The 19,959-nt window shown below is 41.3% G+C and overlaps 1 protein-coding gene across 1 annotated transcript in view; it reads right to left on the bottom strand.

Annotated features, from left to right (window-relative positions):
• The window catches only part of LOC122640511 (E3 ubiquitin-protein ligase UPL5-like), a 33,268-nt gene that overhangs the window by 3,706 nt on the left and 9,603 nt on the right, over positions 1 to 19,959 (bottom strand). Inside the window, exon 2 of the mRNA XM_043833722.1 lies at positions 7,602 to 8,191. Coding sequence (XP_043689657.1) covers positions 7,602 to 8,191 — 590 coding nt within the window. The remainder of the gene's footprint in view (positions 1 to 7,601; positions 8,192 to 19,959) is intronic.

Raw genomic sequence — 19,959 nt, 5'->3', positions numbered from 1 at the left:
TTTGGCTGATACTACATGTGAGCAGGGACCTTGGTGTCGACCTCTCCTGGAATTTTCTATTAGAATTTGTTTCATCCAAAGTAAAAACAAGGGATAAAAGTTTTAAAGTGGAGCCCCTACTATTTTACACCCAAAAACTATATCTTAAAGTAGAAGCAAAAGATTTACCCTACCTTATTTTACTCCCAAGCATTTTATGTCAAAACAAAAAGAGATTTGAAGGAAAATAAGGGCTTCAACCCTTACACACTGCCTCTGCCCAGTTTTCATAAGGTTCTCCAATTGTAGGTGGCATACTATTTCTCCTTGTTTTTTTTCTATCTTGTCATTCATTTTCTCCTCCATATATCCCAACCCATTTCAAGAATGCCTTATCCCACTTTTGTCTGGCCACATGAATCTTGTTCTTTCATTCCACTCTATCAACTGCCATATTTACCATTAAATCATAAGAAACCTGGTTTCTTCTCATCATTGTGATCCACTTCATTTTGACTTCTCCCTTATCCTTTTAGAGCCTTAAATCATATCACTTATCAGTGCTATCACGGTCTTTGTTCCACATGACCAAACTAACTCATCAATTTTCCCTCAGTTTCTCGCGCTCTCATTGATGTACTAAAGTTGCCACAAATGATTCAAGTCTCTCTCTTCCCTTTTCCTCCTGTACTTGATATCCTTGTGTCATCTTCATTCTTTTCATGGATTGATTGTCTAGTAGTCTAATCCACAAATCATGACTGCCTTTTCCTTTTAAATCAACAAAGAATGTTTATTGAACCAAGCTGATCCTCCTTGTGGTCGTTGGATCAAGAGAACAAAATTATCTCAGTATCTTTCAGACGTCAATCTCAACTATTCTATCCTTTCTAATAGTATATCACAGAGTTGCAATCCATACGCTCACTAAAGAAAATTATGTTTTAGTCTAACATGCAATAAAACTTTACAATTCTAAAAGTACACTTTTACAGTTTGAAGTTGGCATATACCCCTCTTTGGAATCATAAACTACAACTATGTCATTGTGAAATAACAAAAACTGCAGGACTGCCTCTGGCAATATACCTTGTGATGCAAAACTCGGTTCACAAAACCCGATATGGGTTTGCTATGGGCCCACCCAATCACAAAATAGCTCAAATCAAGAATGGAGTGGTAGAATAGTAAATATTATGAACATTGTAGGGTCCCTTTTGGTATGAGAAACAGGATAAAGACTTGAGTGAAATAAGTGTTCATAGATGTATTTCCGGAATTAAAGCAAGGACAAGGAATAGTAAACTAACAAAAGAGGTGGGGGTAGTAATGGGAATCACTAAGTAAGAGTTTAAAGAAACCCATGATTTAGGTTATCTTCAACCTTACGACAAGGAGGAGGAAGACCAGGAGCTCTTTCAGATGAGAGAACTCCCTCTACAGGACACCAAACAAAGTGAGGTTTTATATGAAGGTTGCTACTTCAATACTCTACCAAATGCAAGACCTAGCAGAGCTCTATGGATCCACTACTAACAGAGATTTAAATCTCAGAATATATCACTGGTGGTACCTGTAGTTTCCGATCTGAAATTTGATAGTCCAATGGTTGCTCTTTCTATAACTGCCTTGAGTTATCTCCACCCGAGAGTTGATTAACCCCTTTTGACTAATGAGATCTTACTAGTCCTACAGTCCATTTAAGGTGATTTCAAGGCACAAAGGCAATCCCAAGCATGGTTTGCTGCAATCTCAAGATAGAAGAAGACTTAGGAGCTGTAACTTGGGGGCTAGGGTCCTCTATACCAGAGCCAGAGGTGCTTCCAGCCCCTCTTTTGGAATAAAAGAAAGGGGATGGGAGAGATCGAAACTTAAGATAGAGGGCCTGTTAGTACTGTGAAAACAGTGTGCCGTCTAGCGAAGTTTAACATATAAAAGGGAGAGAACTAGAAGTGAGAAGAAGAAAAGAAACAGGAAATAGGGATGAGGAAACAGCAACTACAATGGAACCAAGAATTGAAGAAAATAAATAAAGAAGGTAGAAGAAGGTGTCATAGGGGGAGGGGAGAGAGAGGAGGGGAAGGAGTCGCACAAACCAGGCAGGCTTCAACCAAACAACTCATGATTAGATTCTCCAAATCTGTCTTTGGTATTGTTGGGTACAAATATATAGATAAAAATAAAAGGGAATAAAACTCCTATTCGAACTCCAAAACCAAAATAGAATGCAAAACTAACTAGCCTATCTCCTACGACTCAAACACCAATTAATTAAAACTTCAATAAAAAGATAATTAAAATTACAAAGAATAAAAAAATAGAAATTAATAAACTCATAAAATATCCTACTACACCTAAGACCCAAATTTGGATCTGGTTCTCGGTCTGGGTTCCCCAACGGGTTTGGGCCGGTCCAAGGAAGTGCTTTTGCATCACCTTGTCAATCCGTTCATGATCAGGACCAACAGGTATGAGCTAGATGTCGACCTTACTGCATGCCTAATGTGATTAGGGACTCGCTTATCTTGTACCCAATCTCTTAACCATTTTGATCAACACCCTAAATAAGAAAATAGGTCCAGCATGTCAATCTAATGTAAGACTAGAACCTAAATAGGTCTAATCACAGGCAGGATCAAATAGAAAACCCTCCAATAAACAAGAAATCATATGAGGAAACCAAGAGAACAAGGGGAACTCAAATGATAAAAAATTTCCAAAGAACAAGAAAGAGAGCAATGGGGTCTCAAAATCGGTTGGAGATGAATGATGAGACCTCAAAAGAAAATCAAAAGAAAGAATCCCACAAAATTAATAACTTGTTGAAGCCACTAGAGCTGCAATTGAATGATATTGTAGATGTAAAGAAACTCCTACAAGCGTGTAGCACTCTTGAACTCAATTTAACAGAAATTAGGGTTTGGAATCAAGAACCAATGGAAGGGGATGGGGGAAGGGAATGGGAAAGGTGGGGTTGGCTATCTCAGCCTGGGCATCTCATCCATCCTATCTCAGGATTTTCAACATTGCATAAGCAACTTTTCTATTCATTCAAATTCGTGTACAATGCTGGCCGCCCTTACAAACTTATATAGAAGACTCAAAAGCAGACTTAGACACTAAGAAGGAAAGGCCTAACCCTATCCTTAACTAATAAGGTAACATACTAACATAAACTGACTAAGAAAGTGAGATAATAAAGAAAACATACTCAAAATAGGACTCTAACTAAACTAATGAAGCAAATCCCGTTTTCCTACTTTCTACCCATATTTTTGGCTCATTAAATTGGCCAATTACAAAATAAACCCATGGGATCAAAAGCCTACCACCTACATAACCCAACCCAAAGCTGATTTCCATTAAGATAAGCCCTCTAAGTGACTTATCTACATCAATTCTCCTCTACTTGGAAAAAATTCGACCGCGAATTTTGCAAAATGGAGGAATCAACTTTGTTTGGTGAGTCTTCAAACCATAATAGTACTCAGGCAGCTCGTGGATGTTAGGAATGTAGTCTTTAAGTCATGGAACTTTCTCTTCAAAGAACTCTGGTGGCATGACAAACTCTATGTGCTCAACTTCGAAATCAGTAGTCATGTCCATGGGGTCTTCTACAATTGTATCCTCAACCTTCTCTACTTCAAACTCTTCAATGTACGCCACGACATTCGAAACATCAAGGACCGACTCTTCCATGACAACAGAAATTGCTAAGACTTCAACATTAATCTCATAGATGTCAATGTTATATCATCCAGGGCGTCTTTACACTCTTCTCCTTCAAGTTCAGTGTTAACACCCCAATCATCATCAAGCTGTGGTTCACACTTCACACACCAACATCTCTGGAATGGATTCAATGGCTATGATCACTGAGTTTGCCTTCCCTCTTTGAGGCAGAATTTTGCATAGTGACCATCATCTAACCGTGGAGTGAATCTTTTTGCATTACCCTGCTGAGACATCGTATTTATTTGTTGCTTCATCCACATCCTCTCATTAGTTAAACCTTTGATCATATCAGCCACTTGCTGAAGAGTAATTTGGTCACCTATAGGGTTAGTACTTGGTGTACCCATAGCTCTGATACCAAATAATGTAAGACTAGAACTTGAATACGTCTAATCTCACGTAGGATCAAATAGAAAACCCTCCAATAAACAAGAAGTCATATGAGGAAACCAAGAGAACAATGGGAACTCAAATGATAAAAAAATTCCAAAGAACAAGAAAGAAAGCAATGGGGTCTCAAAATCGGTTGGAGATGAATGATGAGTCCTCAAAAGATAATCAAAAGAAAGAATCCCACAAAATTAATAACTTGTTGAAGCCACTAGAGCTGCAATTGAATGATATTGTAGATGTAAAGAAACTCCTACAAGCGTGCAACACTCTTGAACTCAATCTAACAGAAATTAGGGTTTGGAATCAAGAACCAATGGAAGGGGATGGGGGAAGGGAATGGGAAAGGTGGGGTTGGCTATCTCAGCCTGGGCATCTCATCCATCATATCTCAGGATTTTCAACATTGCATAAGCAACTTTTCTATTCATTCAAATTCGTGTACAATACTGGCCGCCCTTACAAACTTATATAGAAGACTCAAAAGCAGACCTAAACACTAAAAAGGAAAGGCCTAACCCTATCCTTAACTAATAAGGTAACATACTAACATAAACTAACTAAGAAAGTGAAATAATAAAGAAAACATACTCAAAATAGAACTCTAACTAAACTAATGAAGCAAATCCCGTTTTCCTACTTTCTACCCATATTATTGGCTCATTAAATTGGCCAATTACAAAATAAACCCATGGGATCAAAAGCCCAACACCTACATAACCCAACCCAAAGCTGATTTCCATTAAGATAAGCCCTCTAAGTGACTTATCTACATCACAATCCCTTGGCCAATAAATCAAATCTCGTTTGAAAATGGGACTAGACACTAGAGAGGGACAAAAGTATCTAGACAAAATTACATAAGGGCTGTTAATATCATTACATTAGTCACTTTTCAGTTTATTGCTTGTGAGACCCATTTTATAATTTGCTCACTCCATTAGACATGTAACATATGCCATGCAAGCATTGGGTACACCTCACATCTTAGTGTTAAAAATTAACATCCCAATCAAAATTTTACTTATTTTGCAACCCTCTTCTCACAACTATAATTTTGTATTACATAAACAGAAAAAAAAAAATGAATCTGTCATGATTTTGAATCAATTTTCTTTTGTACCAAAGTTAACCTAGCATAACTTATAGAAAGCCAAAAGCTGTCAAATGAAACTGATGGTATCCTAATCACCAAACCATGAATGACCAGGAAACCAAAACAACCAGAATCGCAAGGCAGGAGAAATACCAGAAATAAAGAATGATTTATATAACTCACTGTAAACTAATCTGATGGGAACAAATTCTGGTCAAACCTACCTACTGATGTGATGAATATCATATCAAAATCAGGTCTTCATCCAATAGCTGGATAGGGAATTATGTCACAGTCACAAAGTAAGTACCAAAACAGAATTAGAAAGTTAGGGAAAACAGAATAGAAACAGAACAGAATTAGAAAGTTCGGGTAGACAGAATATAAACAGTGAACTGAAACTGGTCAACGAAAGGAATTGAATCCCCAGAGAAGTCTCGCAGAAAACAGGTTAGATAGCAAAGAAAAGCAGTTTTTAATTTGAGAGTGACTGAAAATAGCAGCTGTTATTCTCTGGTCCAGTAGCACCTTGCGCAGGTCATTGGAGAAGAAGACTTGAGTTGAATCAGAAACAGGAAGGTCGGATGCAAATTGGCAGTAATAAGGATGAAGACAGAACTCATAGAATAATGGAAAACTAACAGAAATCAATAGTAAACTCACTTACCGGCAGCAGAGAACAATAAAAAATAGAACCTATGTTGAGAACAAATAGAAGAAGAAGAAAGGGAAGGAAGAAGGGGATATGTTGGTCTCCCACCAACTAAGAGATGACCTCTCACCAATCTCCAACTTGGTCTCTCACAGCATGGGTGTCTCTCTCTCACACACACACAAGTGCCCAAAGCACACACTCTCACAGCATGGCTGTCAAAATTGTTGGAGGCTAGGAACTGCCTCCTCCTTTATTTATTAATTGCCATGTTAAAAAATAGAAACTCTCCTTGGCTAATGGAGAGATCTTACAAAATAGCAACTAAATAAAGCTTACAAGGAAATAGAAACTCCAACATATAGAAACCTAATAATCTTAATAACTAAGAAACAGAAAATAGAAACTAACTACTTAATCACGTACAAGACTTGAATCCCTAATATTTGGGCTTATAGAATTGGCCCATTACAAAAGTAAACCCAAAAATATAAACCCATGGCCCATACAACCCATTGGACATTCAAAATTACACATATTAGTCCATTCTTGGTCCAGTTTGATGGTCTGTTTTGTTGCTGGCTTTCTTGTTCTTCTGAACTACACCAGAAACTCTCACATTCTAGGACACAGGTAAGATTCTAATGTTTAAACTAGTGCACAGAGAGTTAAATCTCCAGCACCTCATTCAATATTAAACCAAAATTTCACCTACAATTTCAGTCATGGCATTCAAATGAAGGAGGAAATAACTAATTTGATCAATATTTTGAATTATAAAAACTTAACTGTCCAAAGGTTGACCTTAACAAGGAACAAGAACCAATCTAGACACTAAGAGTGAAAAAAAAAACTGTCACACAAGAAAGAAATTTGCATTGCAGAAGAAAATGCATGAAATCCACAATGCACAATACACTGCTACAATTGAACTTTTAGCAGAACAAGATAGTATGTAGACAGTAGGAGCTTCCAATGAAGATGGTCCATCCATTAAGATAAGAGCATTGTCTCACCAGTCATTCATAAATATAAATATATGGGAAGTGTTCTCCGTTCAGGAGCAAGGCTTCTATGCCTGCGAGAGACCCAATCAATGCCCCCTTTTGGTTCAATCTATGGGGGGCAGGGAGGTCATTTTATAGGGAGGAGGAGAGGGACACACAAAAGGGTGCAGGCGTGGAAGCCACGCTCCTGGACAGAAAACTTTGTTCCATAATTAAATTAGTCATTTTTTATGCCTACAATGGCAGGTTACAGCCTCTTTATGAAAGCAGGGTTAAGGCTGCGTACATTATGACCCTCCCCAGACCCCACAGTGGAGAGAGCCTCGTGCACGGGGTACGCCCTTTTTTATGCCTACAGTAACGTATATGTAGTCATGAAAAATAACAAAAAATTAAGTAACAAGTCAGAAGTTCATCAACATAAATTAGTCATCTTTTGGTATTGCACCAGGCCAGAGTGGACCTCGCCAAAGAAAAGATTGCATGCCCAGGTTAGGCTACTCTTGGTCAGTTTGAAGCCACTACCCCAGGCCTCAGTTGGCACAATGTTTCCATTTGCTCTAGTAGCTCTGGCTCGAGTCCAACAGTGTGCCAACCCCTACCACAAAGCAACCCATATGCCACCTACTCTATTTATTTTTGGGAAGGGGGGGAGGGGATCATTAATATGCATTTGGAAGTTGGAAGGGGACAAAATGGAATAACACAGAACTGAAAAAACCAAGACCCTACAATTGCATACCTTCCAAAACCAACAGATTTGACGTTCAGTCTCCTTGTAGCCATTGTATTCACAGTGTGCTTTCCAGTCCTTCACACAAATGTCTTGATCACTTCCATGCAGCATTCTGTCAAAATCTTCAAGCTCCAAACTTTGGAAAAAGAATTTGTTGAGCCTTGAGTCACAAAGAATATCAGCAAATCCTTGGGCAAAATGACCTACTTGTTCAGAGATAGATATGACAAAGCGGTGCTTAATGAGAAGGTTTACATATTCCTCTCTGTTCCTACTATTCACAACGATGCCCTTCCCTCCAGGACAGAGCTCCACTGCTCTCCTGGATCCTAACTCTTCAATTTCTCTGACAAATGTCAGTCCTAAAGCATCTGAATCCAAAAAATCAGCATCCATCTCTAAAATCATTTTGCAGCTGGAATAAAAGCATGGATCTGCATCCCTAACATCTTCTAAAGAAACAAGCTTTCCAGCTAATTGCAGGAAAAACACACGATCAAATACAATTCCTACTTGCACTTTATGCATTAAGGATAATGCAATCACGCGACCGCAGAACCCAAAATAGTCAAGGTGCAAAGGATCCACATCAGAAGCTGCAATTGGAAATGGAATTAGACAGCAATAATCTACATAACTCCAAAAAAAAATTACATTTTACAGTCAACATGAGAGATTTCCTACATGAATTGGAAATGCATTAAGAGAATTTCAACAGACCTGAGACCACCATATAGAACAGATGGTTAAAAAATATCATTGTGGATTACATTAGATCACCAATTCATTTGAAAAAATATGCTTTTTTTGATGACGTATAGTTTTCAATACAAATTAGACAATTGTAAACTTCATAACTTAAGCATGCAATTTTATTTCATTAACTTTTACAGACCTGAGACCACCATATAGATCAGATGGTTACAAAAATATCATTGTGGATTACATTAGATCACCAATTCATTTGGAAAAATATGCTTTTCTTGATGACGTATAGTTTTCAATACAAATTAGACAATTGTAAACTAGATAACTTAAGCATACAATTTTATTTCATTAACTTTTATAGCATGGGTGATTGTTCCGTAGGTGCTTGACCTAACCATCAAAATGGGTGATTGTTCCATAGGTGCCTGACCTAACCATCACTCTATCAAGAAGGAAGAAACCAAACTACTGACAAATAAATTAGCGGACAAGGTGCACAGTGAAGTCTTCGCACCAACCCAACAGATAGACACTTAAAAAAGGGTCACTATCCATGTCTGACTCCATGTCTCAAACACTGTGATCCAAGCTAACTTCCAATTTAGCATCTTAACCACTGACTAAGATTTCAAAAAAGAAAAGAAAAGGTCGTACCACTTGCGTTGTCAATTCCCTTCTAATAATCGTGAGGAGGAGCTGCTCAATAAACTTATTTGCACGTCAGCATCCCTTCAAACATGAATTTTTATCCTCTCCTGTTACAGCATGGTGCTGTAACGCATCGTGCGGCGGCTGCAGAGGCCATGTGCACTATGTGGGGCCCACTGTGCCACATGGCCTCTGCAGTGCCGCACGATGTAGTACAGCACCATGCTGTAACAGGAGAGGATAACGATTGCTTAAAACACCCACTACTCAAGGAGATCACCTGGTCATTCGCTCCTTTGAGTCGATCCTTAAGGAGTGTTCAGGAAAGAAGTATGCCGCGCTTCAGAGAGCTATTCAGACCTATTTGGATATAGAGCGAACTGTGAAACATGCGTAGACTTGGAGAAGACTTTGCGGGTAGAGGAAAGAGAGAAGAAAGGCAACGATCAGTTCCAGTTACGGAATCGAACGGGTAGTCGGTTGGTTTTGGCCGAGCAGTTTCAGATTGTGGATTGACTGCTTCAATCTACGATGTCATGGTGAATCTTGTAATCAGTTGAAGAGGAGAATCAGAGCAGGGGATAGAGATGGCTCGCATACCTCCAGGCGATGGGGGGCTTCGGCCGCCGGATCCGTCGCGGCAGGTGGGTGCGCCCAGATCGTTCGTAGCGGTGGTCGGCCAGAATGGGTTGGGTAACTCTCCGACAATTGAAGTGAAGACGGCAACGAGACACTTGGGGGCTCCAGCGGAGTTTTTCTCTAAAGCAGAGATTGCTCTCTCAGAGGAGCCTTTTCATATGACTTTGGTTGCCAAGTGCGCATATGGAAGACCTTCGCTCTTTGAGGTGAAAAGGGCGATTCAAGAGGGGTTTCATTTGGTTGCGGATGTGCAGATTTCAACGCTCGATTCTCGCCATCTGCTGTTACGTTTCTGTGCACATTCGGATTATGTTAGGGTTTGGCTCAAGGAATTATTTGTGGTCAAGGGCTTCCCTCTCCGTTTCTTCAAGTGGACTAGGTTTTTTAAGCCTAGATTGGAATCCCTGATTGCACCAGTTTGGGTTTCCTTCCAAACCTACCAATAAATCTCTACCATGGGAACTTCTTCCATTCGGTGGCAGGAGCTGTGGGGAAGGTAGTGAAAATCGATGGGGCTATGGAAGGGTGCACTAGAACGGTGGCAGCGAGGGCTTGCGTGGAGGTCAATTTGCGCGCACAACTCCCAGATCGCATTTGGATTGGTTGTGGAGCTTTAGGTTTCTTTCAGAAGGTGATTTTCAAACGCATCCCTGAATTCTGTTTGGGATGTTCAAAGATTGGGCACTCGGTGGGGGTTTGTAGAAAGAAGAAAACAGCCAGTGGAGTGGAGTTGTTGATCCAAGAGAAACCTGTTGAAGGTTCTGTGGCGCTGGCGGAGAAGGAGGTGAGGTTGGGTGTTACAAGTGGCCAAGGTTTGGATGCTGTGGAGGTGGGGTAAAGGATCTTCCCGTGACCGGCGCACCTTTGTTGGTTGTGGACGGCAGCTCGGTGCGGGCGGGGGAGGGCAAGCCAGTTTTTGTAGTAGCTACGGTTCCTGTGCAGGAAGTGGGGGTTGAGCGCTTGGTACATCAGGGCTTGGGTCTTGCGACTGCAATTGTGGCGGCTGGCACCAATGGTAATTCAGGGTTGGAGGAGGGTTGCCAGGAATGGCGCCCATCTGGTCGGTTGTTTGAAGCCCCTCCTGGTGGCCTGCGGGTAGTTAAATCGGTGGAAATAGTTTCAGATTCTGAGGAATCCGTTGAGGAGATTGGACAGCATGTGTTGATGGAGAAAGGGAATGAAGGAGGCTTTAAATCCTCGGGAAATGGTTCAAAGGCACTTTTGCTTGGCCCTGCGAGGGAGGGTCGGAGGTGTCACGTCACTCGTGATGACAGCATGTTGGAGGATAGTGCTAAGCAGTTGGATTGGCAGGCTTTTGTAGAAAGTCTTCGGGGCACTCAAGAGCTGTTCGATGGAAGGTTTAAGAGACTTTTTGGTGGTCCCTTGAAGGGGCAGTTGATTTTGGTTCCTGAATCAAAAGGGAATGACCCTACTCTTAAAGAAATGCAACAGACAATTCTGCAACAGCGTCGTGCAAAGAGATCTTCGGGATCTATGAATTCTCTCCCCACGGTGTCTAAATGAATAGTTTATTCTGGAATATAAGGGGGGTGGGGAATAAGCCATCTTTGCGGCGTCTGAAAGCTACAATTACCTCTACTAATATTAATATGGTGGCACTGGCTGAACCGTAAATTCCGTTTTCTAACTCTTCTCGCATTATGAGAAAGCTGGGGATGGATGCTGTATGTTCGAATGGTGGGGAGTTTGGTGACAAAATCTGGGTTTTATGGAAGGGTGACATTCAGGCTTCGGTGGTTAAAAGCAACATGCATTATGTGACGTTGGAATGTAAGGTGGGCATGTCCTCGACGATTCTAATCACTTTTGTTCATGCGTTGTGTACGACGGGGGAGCGCCGCTTGCTTTGGTTTGACTTGTTAGAAGATGCTATAGGCACAGTCCTACCATGGGCAATAGGAGGGGATTTTAACGCGGTGGTCAACCCCCAGGAAAAACATGGAGGGAGGCCCGCTTGCTCATTGTCCATGGATGATTTTGGAAAATTCATTAATGAGCAGCTTTGGTGGATGGGGGGCACGAGGGGGGCATGTTTACTTGGTGCAACAATCAAGAAGGGAGGGGAAGAGTGTTGGCCCGGCTTGACAGGTTCTTTATTAATGATCTTTGGGTGAATCTTTTTGCATCGACTCAGGTGATCCATCATAACAGGACTTGTTTGGATCACTCGCCTCTTCAGCTGGTCGCTTCATTTCACAGGGAAGTTGGTTATTCTACTTTTAAGTTTCAACAGATGTGGGTCACGCACCCTGATTTTTTGAGGTGTGTGGCACAGGTTTGGTCGGAACCGATGTTGGGGTCCCCACTTTATATTCTCTTTGCCAAGCTGAAAACCCTTCGCTCACATCTTCGACAATGGAATAAATCGACTTTTGGAAATGTAACCGAACTAAAGCTGAAAACCTAACCTATAGCAAGACAACTAGAAGAAGAAAGCAAAGAAGAAATAAGAAGAGAGAGTAAAACCGAGAGAGAAAAGACTTCTCACGATTTAGTTGAATGACTAAATCGTTAGAGACATGTTTATTTATAATCAAACTATAATGAATTACAATAGAAAACACCCAAAATACCCTTGAGACATAAAACTAATTAGAGCTAACTAGAAAGAACCACAAAAGACATAAATAACCTCAAGCAACTAAACACGATAATCTTAACACTCCCCCTCAAGCTGGAGCGTAGACATCACCAAGATCTAGCTTGGAACAGCCACTTGCAAACTGTGGGCGAAACAAAGGTTTGGTAAACATATCTCCAAGCTGAAACTGGGATCGAACAAAAGGAGTAGTAATCAACTTCTTTAGAACAGCATCGCGAACAAAATGACAGTCAACTTCAATGTGCTTGGTGCGTTCATGAAACACAGGGTCGTTGGCAATATAGATAGCAGCCTAGTTATCACAGTACATCTCCATGGGCTGATCACTGAAATAACCAAGCTCATGAGTAAAGGAACGAACCCACATCAATTCAGCAGCCGTGTGAGCCATAGCTTTGTACTCAGCCTCTGCACTAGAACGAGCAACGGTAGTCTATTTCTTGCTTTTCCAAGTAACTAAGCTACCACCAAGGAAAGTACAATAACCAGTAGTAGATCTACGATCACCATCAGAACCAGCCCAATGGGCATTAGAAAATCCAACAATGCTAGTGTGTCCATGACGGCGATAGACAAGCCCCTTGCTAGGAGCACTCTTAAGGTAACGTAAAATACGACAAGCAGCCTCCCAATGAACTTGCTTAGGCGTCTGCATGAATTGACTGATAACACCCACAGCAAAAGAGATATCAGGACGAGTAACTGTAAGATAGATAAGTCTACCGACCAAGCGTCGATACTGGTGTGGATCACTAAAGGCTGTGTCATCAGAAGCACCAAACTTGACATGAGGATCCATAGGAGTATCAATAGGTTTACAACCCGTCATACCTGTCTCATCAAGTAAATCAAGAACATACTTCCTTTGGGACAAGCTTAGACCGTGAGAACTGCGAACAACCTCAATGCCAAGAAAATACCTGAGGTTACCCAAATCCTTAATCTGAAAATTGTCAAGTAGATATGTCTTCACCTGTGCAATCCCAGAAGCATCATTACCACTAATAATAATATCATCAACATATATTGCTAAGATGACCACATTAGACCCTTGTCGTCTAACAAAGATAGAGTGATCAGAGTAGCACTGAGAAAATCCACAATTAGCAACAACATTGCTAAATTTATCAAACCAGGTACCGGGAGACTGTTTCAGTCCATAATTAGCAACAACACTGCTAAATTTATCAAACCAGGTACCGGGAGACTGTTTCAGTCCATAAATTGCCTTATGAAGGCGACAAACTCGGACACTATCCTCCCCCTAAGCAACATAACCAGGAGGTTGCTCCATATACACCTCCTCCTGCAGGTCACCATATAAGAAAGCATTCTTCACATCCATCTGGAAAAGGGGCCAGTTAAGGTTAACAGCCAAAGAAAGCAAAATATGAACTGAGTTCAGCCGCACAACAGGAGAGAAAGTCTCAAAGTAATCGACCCCATAGGTCTGGGTAAACCCCTTGGCAACCAAACGTGCCTTGTGCCGCTCCACAGTACCATCGGGATTGTACTTCACCGTGTACACCCAACGACACTTAACAAGATCCTTACCAGGTGGGAGATCAACCAGACCAAGTCTTACGAGAGATGAGAGCCCTCCATCTCCACATCCATAGCATTTTTCCACTCAGGGTGAGACATAGCAAGGGCATAAGGAGTGGGAATAAAAGTAAAATGTAATGCAGTAGCAAAAGCACGATAATGAGGGGGAAGATGAGAAACAAACACATAATTTGCCAGACGATAAAGAGGACGGGTAGTGCAAATACGAGTACCTTTTCTCTGAGTAATAGGGAGATCATCAACACCAACAGGAGGAGCTGCAGGCAAAGAATCAGCTGGTGGCGGTAAGGTAGGGCCTCAATAGGTTGAAGTGGGAGCAGCGGCTGCTGTTGGTGACGACGCACATAAACCTGTACAGTACAGGCGGGGCAGCTATCGGCAGAGGAAGAGGAGGAAGAGGAGCAGGGGCAGCAACCCGACCAACTTCATTAAGATTAACATCAACAGAGGAACCAACAAAATAAGGGGAACTCTCGAAAAAGGTAACGTCAGCAGAAACAAACTGTTGGCGAGTAACAGGGTCAAAACATCGATACCCCTTCTGAGTACGAGAATATCCAAGAAACAAGCACTTAACAGCCCGAGGAGATTATTTATCAAGCCCGGGGCGAAGCACATGAACAAAACACTGACAACCAAAAACACAAGGAGGAAGAGAGAACACAGCCCAATCAGGAAACACTATTTTGAAAGAAATTTGATTATTTAGAACAGATGAAGGCATACGATTAATTAGAAAACAAGCTGTCAACACTGCATTTGCCCAATAGAGTTTGGGAACATGCATATGAAACATCAAAGAACGAGCGACATCTAACAAATGGCGATTCTTGCGCTCTGCCACACCTTTTTGTTGAGGTGTATAAGCGCAAGAAGTTTGGTGAAGAATGCCATTGTCAGAACAAAACTGAGAGACCTCACGCTGAATTAATTCAAGGGCATTGTCAGTACGCAAAGTTTTTAAAGGAACACCAAATTGAACTCGAATTTCATTATAAAACTGTTTGAAGACAGATACAAATTCAGATCGATCCTTCAAAAGGTATAGCCATGTAATCCGAGAATGATCATCAATAAAACTAACAAAATAAGAAAACCCTAACCGACTCTTGACCCTACAAGGACCCCAAATATCCGAATGAACCAACTGAAATAAAGAAGTACTCCTAGACTCTGGATTCAAAGGAAAAACAGTATGATGATGCTTGCCAAGCTCACAAGCTTCACACTCTATACGGGAGACAGACTTGCAACTGGGAACAAGGTGCTGCAGCTTACATAGAGAAGGATGTCCTAGCCGATAGTGCCAATGTAAAGGATATACGCCAGGAGAAGTAGCAACTGCTAAAGTGGATGTAGTCCCCAAATCAAAGTAATATAGGCCTCCCTTCTCATACCCGCTACCAATCTTCGTCTTTGTTGCAAGATCCTGAAAGACACAATAAGAAGGGTGAAAGGTTATAGAACAATTCAAAGTTTTAGTTAATTGACTAACAGACAAAAGATTAAGAGGAAGCTTGGGAACATGGAGAGCATTAGTTAAAGATATGTCAGAAGACAAGGAAACTTTCCCATGACCAGTGACTGGTATAGAGGATCCATCTGCAATAGAAATCCGAGAAGACATAGAAGGCTGTGTGTAAGATGAAAATAAATTAGGCTTACCGGTCATGTGAGAAGATGCTCCAGAGTCAATGACCCACGGAGAGGATGAGGACGCGAAACAAGCAGTAGTACCTGAGTGGGCAAGGACAGCTGTAGATGTAGAAGAAGAAGCCTCAAGTTGTTGGACTCGTTGTAAGAGTTGAGAAACTAAATCATTAGAAGAATTACCACCATCAGTAGAGGATCCCGGGGCAGTGTCGGAAGAGTGCACAGAATCAGCCCCTCCATCAGATACAGTAAAGTTTGCAAATTGCTCACGGGCCCACTGTGGTTTGCCATGTTTGAGCCAACACTTATCAATAGTATGATTAGACCGATTACAATGAGTGCACCATCGAGAACTAGCACCAACAGAACCAGAACCAGCAGTGTTAGACATATTCCCACGACCTCCAGAACCAACTCCACGACCACGCCCAAAAGTAGAACCACGACAGCGAGAAGAGGTACCACCACCACTACGGCCACACCCTCCAGTAGAAGTGAAAAGGACAGAATTATCTTTGTTGGTAGGAGCTGAATCAGACTTCACCACTGAAGGGGATACAACTCTCTGGAGCCGACAATATGCTTCATTCATAGAGGGGATCTTCTCTCCAATCAACAATTGACTTTTGACGGATTGAAGATCAGAATCTAACCTAGAGAGAAATTTGGCAACCAAAAATTCAGAACGTTGGGACTTAATTACAGCAGCATCAGTAAAGATAGGCTGGTATACATTAAGTTCTTCCCACATCCCCTTCAATGAACTGTAATACTCACCAAGGGATTTTCTATCTTGTTTAAAAGAGAAGAATTTCTCATAGAGATCATAAATTCGGGACAGATTTGTATCTTGAGAGTAGCTTTGCTTGAGTTTTTCCCAAACACCCTTGGCAGTTTTATGAAACATAACATTAGAAGCAATGGAGGGTTCCATGCTATTCCAAAGCCAGCACAGAAGGGTTGCATTCTCAGCCTTCCAATCATCATATTTGTCATCAGCAAATGTTAGAGGTTCCATGGTAAGGTATTTCATCTTCCGGCGAGCAGTGATATAGACCTCTAAGGCTAGAGACCAAAGTAGATAATTAGAAGCACCATTCAGCTTCACACTGGTAATCTGAATGTTAAAGTTGTCGGTAGAAGACTCAGTATCAGCCATTAGGGAAATTAATAGATGCACACACCAATGTCGATAACAGCCTAAGAGAAAAGAAACAAAAAACCCTGATCAGGGTAAAATCGATCGCCTTGAAGAATAGGGCAGAACAGCCCAATATAGAAGTATAATCTTTGATAATAACCAGCAATAATGATGTATAATCACTGTAAATCCAGCAGCAAGGATGAAGAACAGATCCCAGAGAAGAACAAATCGATTTCCACAGAATTTTGGAATATCGATTGTCAAGGTTTTAGGGCAAGCAAGGAACCAATCTTCAAGGGCTTGAACAAAGCAGGGGACATACACAAGCGATTGCAGAAGCATAGCGAACTCTAGTCCTTCATGAATATATGACTAGAGTTCAGATCAATATAAGCAGCATATGGTTGCTGTAGACCACGATATAAACAAAGAGGTGAAAAACCTTCAAAACAGCAGCAGCAAGGAAAATCTCGTGGATCAGAATTCAATGCTCTGATACCATGTAACAGAACTGAAGCTGAAAACCTAACCTGTAGTAAGATAACTAGAAGAAGAAAGCAAAGAAGAAAGAAGAAGATCTGAGAAAAGAAGAGAGAGTAAAACCGAGAGAGAAAAGACTTCTCACGGTTTAGTTGAATGACTAAATCGTGAGAGACATGTTTATTTCATAGTTGTCACGGCGTCACGGCGATCCAAGTCGGTGGAGGGGTGTCACGTCGATATATCGACATGTCACACGCCATGGCGTTGCCATGGCGAGCATGTCGACCATGTTTTATTTTTTATTTTTTATTTTTTCTATTTTTAATGGTTTAATAGATGTATACTCAAGCCATGTTTTATTTTTTCTCTATTGTTTCTCAAGTTTTAAGGATGGCAATCTTGTAATTAAGCAGAATCTAAGAAAGGGCATAAAAGGGTTTTGATTTAATGACTAAGGATAAACTTGGAGGGATGTGTAAAGTATGGACAAAGGGGAATAAAAGAAGAGAAGGGTACTTTAGGAAAAAGGAAAAAATAAGGGTTTGTAATAACCCACGATTGGATTTATGGTTATCTTCAACCTTACGACTTCAGCCTGGGACGGAAAAAGGCAAAGTACGAAGGAGATAACTCCTTCAACTCTTCTCGGTCCAATCTAAACCTTCAAGCAAAGCATCGCCACATCATGTTCTATCAATTCCAGCAAGAACTCATCACAGAAATCAACTAAGCAAGGAGTATTTAATTCCTGGAATCAGATCTGGCGACTTCTTAGTTGCAAAACAGAGACAGAGAGACAGGAAGAAGAAATCGAAGAGGGAAAGAGAGACCGGAAGAAGAAATCGAAGAGGGAAAGAAGAAATAAAGAAGATATCGAAGAGGGAAGGCAGAAATCGAAGAGGGAAAGAGAGATAGGAAGAAGAAATCAAAGAAGGACGCCATGGCGTAGGTCGCCATGCAGGCTTCTCCAGCGCCAGGACACCATGGCGGCGCCATGACAACTATGGTTTATTTATAGTCAAACTTTAATGAATTACAATAGAAAACACTCAAAATACCCCTTGAGACATAAAACTAATTAGAGCTAACTAGAAAGAACCACAAAAGACATAAATAACCCCCAAGCAACTAAACACGATAATCTTAACAGGAAACATTCATCAAAATGTTCGGGATGTAGAAGATAAAGTCTGTCGTTTGGAGCTTGCGAATGACCAATGCCCCAGTGATTATGCTAGGGAGGAGTTAGCGGCAGCAAAAAAGCATGTTCATGATGTTTTGTTACAAGAGGAGATTTTTTGGAGGCAGAAGTCCAGGGTGCGGTGGTTGAAGGAGGGGGACAGGAACACTAAATTTTTACACACGATGGTTACTGTCCGCAAACAACGGAAGGGAGTGGACAAAATTAAAAATAGTGATGGAGAGTGGATAATGGGAGAGGAGGGGGTGGAAGAGGAAGCTGTCAATTAGTTTGCTGCTGCGTTTGCTTCTCAGGATGCTCACAGGAATGATGATTTGCTGAATTTTATTCCTCAACTGGTTTTTGATGCTGATAATGAGGTTCTTATGGCAACTCCATTGCTTGAGGAGGTGAAGAAGGCGGTCTTTAAGCTATCGACAGACAATGCTCCAGGTCCAGATGGATTTTTGGGTTATTTTTTTACTACTTGTTGGGATTTTTTTGCTGGTGGCTTCGTCCCCAGGAGTTTCACTTCAGCCCATCTGGTTCTCATCCCTAAGAAGGACAACCCTGAGGTAATGTCAGATTTTCGCCCTATTAGTCTTTGTAATTTTTCTTACAAAATTATTGCATTGCTTCTAGGTTAGCTCCTATTCTTCCCTCTATAGTCTCTGAGGAGCAAGGGGGTTTTGTGAAGGGGCGTTGCATCCATGATAACATTGCCTCGGTTCAGGAGGTGACAAATGATATTGACAGGAGAATTCATGGGGGTAATGTGATTCTTAAATTAGATATGGCCAAGGCTTATAACTGGCTTGAGTGGGGTTTTCTCTTGAAAGTCCTTGATAAATTTGGCTTTGCCACTTCTTGGATTAATCTGATTAGGAAAATTGTCGGTTTTCTTTAATTATGAACAGAGGACCAACAAGGTTTTTCAAATCCTCCAGAGGGGTGCGGCAAGGAGATTCGTTGTCTCCTTCTCTATTCATTTTGGCAGAGGAGGTTTTAAGTAGGGGCCTAAGATCTTTGTTCTTGGAGGGGAGGGCGAGGTATTGCCATCTCCCTAGGGGCTGCCCAGGAATTTCACATAGTCGTTTTGCAGATGACACAATAATTTTTGCTAGGGGCCTGAAAAACTCTCTAAAGCAAATCATGGGCTTCATCACCAGATATGAGGCTTCTTCAGGACAGCTTGTAAATAGACAAAAAAGCTGCTTCATTGTGGGCAAAAAAGTAGAGGAAGGTAGGTGTCGTCTCATCGAGAGGATTACAGGTTTTAGTAAAAAGGAGCTGCCCATAATCTACCTTGGAGCTCCCTTGTATTCGGGGCGTCTTCGCAGTTCCTGTTTTGATGATTTTTTGGCAAAAATGCGGAAGAGAGTAGCAGGGTGGAAAAGAAAATTGTTATCTACTGGAGGGAGAATGGTTCTGTTGAAGCATGTTTTGAATTCCATGCCAATTCACATTGTTGCCACTTTGTCACCACCAAAGGCAGTTGTAAAGAAATTTAATAGTATTTGTGTTGATTTTCTGTGGGGAGACTCAGAGTGGGGGAAGCGCTGCCATTGGGTGGGGTGGCAAAATATCACTCGACCACTAGATGAAGGGGGCCTTGGTCTACGTAAATTGAACGACATTAGTCTGGCTATGCGCTTGAAGGCTTTATGGCGAATCATGTCGGAGCAGTCCCTTTGGTGCTCATTCTTTAAGGCAAAATTTC

This window comes from Telopea speciosissima, chromosome 9 (assembly GCF_018873765.1).
Source record: "Telopea speciosissima isolate NSW1024214 ecotype Mountain lineage chromosome 9, Tspe_v1, whole genome shotgun sequence".
Classification (NCBI taxonomy): domain Eukaryota; kingdom Viridiplantae; phylum Streptophyta; class Magnoliopsida; order Proteales; family Proteaceae; genus Telopea; species Telopea speciosissima.
The sequence above is the reverse complement of the archived record's forward strand: the minus strand, read 5'-3'. Positions and strand labels throughout refer to the sequence as shown.